The 7,124-nt window shown below is 35.5% G+C and overlaps 1 protein-coding gene across 1 annotated transcript; it reads right to left on the bottom strand.

The window, feature by feature from the left end:
* Positions 1 to 18: 18 nt before the first annotated feature.
* Positions 19 to 2,545, bottom strand: LOC120069693. Its single transcript, XM_039021477.1, has 6 exons — positions 2,054 to 2,545; positions 1,780 to 1,916; positions 1,531 to 1,671; positions 1,243 to 1,336; positions 317 to 865; positions 19 to 165 (listed from the first exon to the last, which is right to left on the bottom strand). Exons 1-6 carry the CDS (start codon positions 2,543 to 2,545, stop codon positions 19 to 21), a joined length of 1,560 nt encoding a protein of 519 aa, XP_038877405.1.
* Positions 2,546 to 7,124: the final 4,579 nt, after the last annotated feature.

Consider the following 7,124-nt stretch of genomic DNA (forward strand, 5'->3'; position numbering starts at 1 on the left):
ACACGGATTGGAAATCCCTTAATAAACTCTATAATTACCAGGCCAAACCATGGATCTCCACCCCGGGGTTGCATTGGTGGTGTTGCCACTCTCGGGAATAGGCCTTGGGGACACCTTTCGTTCATCAGAGCTTCTATCTCCCCATCGCTTTCCAACAATTGAATCCTAAGAAAAATTGACTTGGTCTTAGAGAAAAATTACACTTTTTGAAATTGGCATAAAGCTTTTCTTCTCTAAGTTTAAGCAAAATTGTCTTAACATGCAACATATGTTAATTCAAGTTTTTAGAGTAAACAAGAATATCATCAAAGTATACCACAACAAATTTTCCAATGTATTCTCTAAAAACATGATTCATTAGCCTCATAAAAGTACTTGGTGCATTGGTAAGACCAAATGGCATAACAAGCCACTCATAAAGACCAAATTTTGTTTTGAATGCCATTTTCCACTCATCTCCCACATGCATTCGAATTTGATGGTAACCACTTTTAAGATCAAGTTTTGAAAACAAGTTTGCACCATGTAATTCATCTAGCATGTCATCCAATCTAGGAATAGGATGTCGATACTTTACCGTTATTTTGTTGATGGCTCGACAAGCAACACACATCCTCCATGTTCTATCTTTCTTGGGTACTAAAATGACTGGAACCGAACAAGGACTCATGCTTTCTCGAACATAACCTTTATCCACGAGTTCTTCTACTTGCCTTTGGATTTCCTTGGCCTCGATTGGATTGGTCTTGTAGGCTGCCATATTTGGAAGCATTGCCCCGGGTATGAAGTCAATTTTGTGCTCAATTCCTCTTAAAGGAGGTAGACCTGTAGGTGCATCTTCATGTGGAAACATGTCATTAAATTCCTGCAAAAGAGGCAAACCATCATTAGAGTTAGGTTCAGTTATTAAACACATTCCTTTGCACATAAGTACAAAGTTTGGTGCTTCGAATGAAAACATATTCCCCTCTTCCCCCTTTCTCATAACCAAACTCACACTCTTTCTTTTTTCCTCAAAATCACTCTTTTTTCTCTCTTGGTTTTCACTCATATTTTGCCCCTCACTTTTCTCCTTTTTTTCGCTCTTCTCCTTTAACTTACTTTCTTCTCTCCTCTCTTGATCCTCAAATTCTTTTCTTTTCTTTTCTAATTTCACTTGATCGCATTGTACTTTATATGGAGATAACGGAAGCAAAGTAAACTTCTTCCCATTCAAAGTAAATGTGTACTTGTTCAACAAACCATCATATATGACTTCTCTATCATATTGCCAAGGTCAGCCCAATAACATATCGTATGCATAGGTACTACATCGCAAAGAACCTCATCCTTATATCTTCCCAAAGTAAAAGAAATAAGAACTTATGAGTTTACCTTCAATTCTCCTTTATTTGTTAACCATTGAAGTTTATATGGTTTTGGATGTGGACTAGTAGTGAGCTGCAATCTTTTTATAAGAAAACTACTTATTACATTTGTGCAACTTCCACTATCAATCACCAAGCTACATGGGCTCCTTCAATCAAGCACCTTGTGTGAAATAAGTTCTCCCTTTGATCTTCAACTTTCTCCTCCTTTATCTGCACATTAAGTACTCTTCTTGCAACTAAGGATATGGAGTTACCTTCTTCAATGTACTCATCATTAAAAGCTTCGAATTCTTCCTCAAGGCTGCCACTTTATTTATCACATTCATCTTCTAAATCAATAATTCCATTTCTTATGACCATGACTTTTTTATTGACACAATCTTTGCTCATGTGCCCAAATCCTTTGCACTTCAAACATTGAATGGAACTAGATTTCTCTCTTTCCTCCTTTGAAGTTGCATTCTTTTTAGTATAGGTGCTCCCGATTTCCACTCTTTTAGGAGCCACAAACTTCCCTTTTGCTTCACCCCTATTCACAAAACCATCCTTGTTCATTAGAATTTGAAAAGGTATTAGCTTTAGAAATATACCTCTTGGAATGTTCCTTTTCTTCTCTCAATTGTTCTTCAATTTTGATTGCATAATGATATATATCTTCCATATAGTTGTGGATATCTATCAACGATATGAGCAATTTCTCGATTTAAACCTCCAAGGAATCTAGACATGGTGTCTTCTTCTTCTTCTCGAATATTTGCTCTTTCTATCAAAGTTTTCATCTCTTGATAATATTCAGCTACAGTTTTTGTTCCTTGCCTCAAAACTTGCAATTTAGTTCTCAAATCTCTTTCATAATGTTTGGGAACATACCTATTTCTCATGGCTTCTTTAAGTTCTTCCCAAGTTTCAATGGGATCCTCCTCTTTCCTCCTTCTCTCGGATTTGAGACGTTGATACCAATTTCCCGCATGGTTAGTGAATTCGGCAATGGCAAGTCTCATCTTCTTATTCTCACTGAATGTGTTGCAATCAAACACATGTTCTATCTTCCTTTCCCATTCCAAGTATGCCTCCGCATCCGACGTTCCAAAAAATGGTGGAATTTTGAGCTTGACTCCACTATCTCTATCTTCATGGCGTCTAGGGTGCATATTATTTCTTCCTCTTCCTCTCATGTTTCCTCTTCCTCTAATTTTTCTTTCTTGTTCAACTAAGTAGATTACTCCCTCATCTTCTTGTAAGACCCTTTGTTGTTGCGCCCTTCTTTCTTGTCTATCTTCCCTCATCATTTCCATCATGCCTTGAATTGCTTGAAGAATAGCCATATTAGTATCTTGTACTTGTGGTACTCCTTCACCCTGTGACATTTTAAAGTTAGTAATAAAAGGACCTCACCACACTTCTCACCAATTTCACTCAAGAACACTCGTGCTTATCACTCAAGGGGGCTTTTGGTACTAGGCAAAAGATGTAAGGATTGGCTTATATTTTTGGTGCAATCTCACTAAAAGTTTGATAAAAACCAATTCAAAATGATAGACTCTCACAAGCTAAGACTAGAGTAACTAAACTTAGGCTAAAAATAAATAAAAAAATCTAGATTTTTTTTTTTTCAAATGAATGACAAGAAACTTTCATGTGCTTTGGATCTTTGATTTCTTTTCTTCTTTTTTTTTTTTTTTGCTACAGTTTTTTCTTTTCTTTTTTTTTTTTTTTGCTAACTTTTTTTTTCCTGCTGACTTTTGTTTTCTCTTTATGATCTAAGAGCTAATTTGAAGAACTTTCAAGACAAGTTGTAGTATGTCTTGTTACAAGAATGTAAGCAATTGCTATGGAGAAAAAAAAATTGAAATAATGTAAAAGATAACACTTTAAAGTCGGCCAAGTACGATGAACAAATGCTCTGATACCAAATGATAAGTGCCCGTAATGCTTGTTGGATACAAAGCTAGAGCTCCTTCTAGGATCTTTGCAAATACTCACAAAAGAAGCTATTAGATCGAACTTAGAATTCTATGATGGTCACTCTTAGATCTAAGACAACTCTCTCAGAATTAGCTTGATCAAGACTATATTCATGAATTGTTTAAATATCAAATCTAAAGCAAGATTTGAAAGAAAAAGACAACACCAAAGGGTTGAATAAGCACAAGCTTTTTACTATCGATAAAATCATTATAAGCCATTTTATAGGCCAAATGGATGTGGATAGACCAAGAAACTCAAAAGTCATTCAAATACAATTAATTGAAAATTTAGAAAAATAAACCTAGAAACTTGAACATTAATTGCATACTAAATTATAAGTCAAAATGCAAAACTAGGAATGTAGAAAGTCTTCAAATTGTTCTTAATATCTTCTCTAGAAGGCAGCAAAAGTATTAGCACGTTTGAAAGGTTTGACATCACATTTCCCATAAGTGCACAGACAACATTTCTTCACAAAATCTGCACACTTTTTTTTTCGTGCCATCGTGCCATCTTCCAAACTATAGGACTTTTCCAGTACCATCTCATGTCATTCTCTTTTGACTCATCAACTAACATTATATAAAACTTTGGTCTCAAAATTATTGGTCGGTTCTTGTGAATTTGCTAGTTTTTGAAGATGTAGTGTGAATGCCTCTTGAAATTTTCTTCTTGCTTCTTGTAATTGGTCCTTAGAGTACATGCAATGGTTCATGGTTGAATTCACATCACGAACTTTGACACAAATGGTCAAGAAAGAGTTTAGAAAGGATGAACTTTTGGGTTTCTATGTTCCGAAATGTGTACTCAGTCCAAATTTGGTCGAAGTTTGGTTTAAAGGTTACTTATTGAACCCTGGACAGGAGTTTAGTACCTGTATGAATGAACTTTGTGACAAAAGGACATAAGAAAGAGTCCCAAAATGAGAAAACTTTGGGTTTCATCTTGTAGAAATTACCCCAAGTTCAAAATTTGGACGAAGTATGGTTCAAAAGGTACTTATAGAAAAGAATTTTGTACCAATGTGAGAAATTTGGCACAAAGGGTAAAGAAGAGACTAAAAGGATGAACTTCGGATTTCTACTTGTTGAAATGTGTTCCAAGTCCATATTTAGAAAGAGTTTGGTTAAAAAGATACTGATGAATCCTGTAGAGGAGTTTTGTACTAGTGTGAAACAAACTTACACACAAAAGGTCAAGTAAGAGTCTGAGAAACGACGAACTTTTGATTTCCTAAATGTCGAAGTCTGCTAATATTTATAAATTAGGACGAAACTTTGGTTCAAAAGGTACTTATTAACCCTGGAAAAGTGTTTTTGTATCTGTGCGATAAACCTTTGCACAAAATGTAAAGAAATAGTCCGAAAAGGACGAACTTTGGATTCTACTTGTCGAAATGTTTCTCCAAGTCCAAATTTGGATGAAGTTTGGTCCAGAAGATACTTATGAACCCTAGAGAGGATTTTTTTATCTGTGTGGACGTACTTTAACACAAAAAGGTAAAGAAAGAAGTCCGAAAAGGACGAACTTTGGGTTTTCTCCATTTCGAAATGTGCTCTCAATCCAAATTTGGTCGAAGTTTGGGTTATTAAATTACTTATGGATCTTGGACATAAGTTTTGTACTTGTATGGATGAAACTTTGAAGAAGTTTGGTTTTCAAAGATACTTATGAACCCTGGAGAGGAGTTTTGTACCAGTGTGGACGAACTTTGACACAAAAAGGGCAAGAAAGAGTCCACAAAGGACGAACTTTGTGTTCTACGTATTTGAAATGGGCTCCTAGTCAAATTTGGTTTAAAAGGTACTTGTGAACCCTTAAATATATTTTGTACCTACGTGGATGAACTTTGGCACAAAGGGTAATGAAAGAGACAAAAAAGGACGAACTTTGCGTAAACTTGTCAAAATGTGCTTTCAAGTCCAAAATTTGGACGATGTTTGGTTCAAAAGATACTTATGAACCCTAGAGAGGAGTCAAACTTGTGTGGACGAACTTTGATATAGAAGGACAAGAAATAGTTCGCAAAGGACGAAATTTGGGTTTCTACTTTTCGATGTGCTCCAAGTCCAAATTTGGACGATGTTTTCGTTCAAAAAGAAACTTACGAACCCTGAAAGAGGAGTTTTGTACCTATCGAATGAACTTTTACACAAAAGTTCAAGAAATAGTCCAAAAAAGACGAAACTTTGGGTTGAAATGTGCTCTCAGTCCAAATTTTGTCAAAAATTTGGTTTAAGAAGGTACTTGTGAACCCTAGAATAAAATTTTGTACCTATGTGGATGAACTTTGGCACAAAGGGTAAAGAAAGAGACAAAAAAGGATGAACTTTGTGTGAACTTGTTGAAATGTGCTCTAAGTCCAAATTTGGATGATGTTTGGTTTCAAAAGATACTTATGAACCCTGGAGAGGAGTTTTATACCTGTGTGGACGACTTTGACACAAACAAGAAAAGAAAGAGTCCGCAAAGGACGAAATTTGGGTTACTTGTCGAGTACTCCAAGTCCAAATTGGGTGATGTTTCGTTCAAAAGAAACTTATTGAACCCAAAAGAGGAGTTTGTACCTGTTAGATAAACTTTGGACCACAAAAATTGAAGAAAAAGGTCCAAAAAGGACGAACTTTGGTATCGTGTTGAAATGTGCTCTCAGTCCAAATTTTGTCAATTTTGTTTAAAGAGGTACTTGTGTAAACTAAGATAGATTTTGTACCTATGTGGATGTCGCACAAAGGGTAAAGAAAGAGACACAAAACAGGACGAACTATGTGTTTCTAACTTGTTGAAATGTGCTCAAGTCCAAATTGGACAAAGTTTTGGTTCAAAAGATACTTATGAACCCTGGAGAGGAGTTTTGTACCTATGTGGACGAACTTTGACACAAAAGGTCAAAAAAGAGTCCGCAAAGGATGAACTTTTTATTTCTACGTGTTGAAATGTGCCTCTTAGTCCAAATTTGGATGAAGTTTGGTTTAACAGTTACTTATGAACACTGGACAAGAGTTTTGTTATAATGGATGAACTTGGACCAAAAGGTCAAGAAAGAGTCCAAAAATGACGACTTTTGGTTTGTACTTGTCGAAATGTGCTTCAATCAAAATTTGGATGAAGGTTCAAAGAGCTTATGAACCCTAAAAAGGAGTTTTGTACCTATGGGACGAACTTTGGCACAAATGGTAAAGAAAGAGAACTAAAAGGATGAAGTTTTGGTTTCTACTTGTCGAAATTGTTGCTCCAAGTCCAAATTTGGATGAAGTTTGGTATAAAAGATACTTATGGAGAAGGAGTTTTTGTAACATGTGCGGACGAACATTGACCACAAAAGGTCAAGAAAGTGTCCCCAAAAGATGTTTGGTTCAAAGATACTTATGAACTCTGGAGAGGAGTTTTGTACCAATGTGGACGAACTTAGACACTAAAAGGTCAATAAAGAGTCTGAAAAGGTCGAACATTGGGTTTCTAGATGTCGAAGTCTACTATAATATTCCAAATTTCAACGAAAGTTTGGTTTCAAAAGATACTTAAGAAAGGTCAAGAAAAGGTCAAGAAAGAGTCCGAAAAGGATGAAATTTGTGTTTCTACATGTTGAAATGTGCTCTCAGTCCTAATTTCGTCAAAGTTTGGTTTAAAAGTTACTTGTGAACGTTGATAATTAGTTTTGTACTATATGGATGAAATTCGGACAAAAAGGTCAAGAAAGAGTCCAAAATGATGAACTTTAGGTTTTTACTTGTTGAAATGTACTCCAAGTCAAAATATGGACGAAGTTTTGGTTCAAAAAGTGCT

The sequence above is a fragment of the Benincasa hispida genome, unplaced genomic scaffold, assembly GCF_009727055.1.
Source record: "Benincasa hispida cultivar B227 unplaced genomic scaffold, ASM972705v1 Contig548, whole genome shotgun sequence".
In the NCBI taxonomy this organism is placed as follows: domain Eukaryota; kingdom Viridiplantae; phylum Streptophyta; class Magnoliopsida; order Cucurbitales; family Cucurbitaceae; genus Benincasa; species Benincasa hispida.

Bases quoted from the DNA above. Each gene is read 5' to 3' on its own strand.
- LOC120069693 (XM_039021477.1), bottom strand. From the start codon at position 2,545: ATGAGAGGAAGAGGAAGAAATAATATGCACCCTAGACGCCATGAAGAT. The intron at 1,917-2,053 runs GTTGATAGATAT...CTAATGAACAAG, and splicing joins ATCGAGAAATTGCTCATATC to GATGGTTTTGTGAATAGGGG. The intron at 1,672-1,779 runs GTGCAAAGGATT...ATAAAGTGGCAG, and splicing joins AGTTCCATTCAATGTTTGAA to CCTTGAGGAAGAATTCGAAG.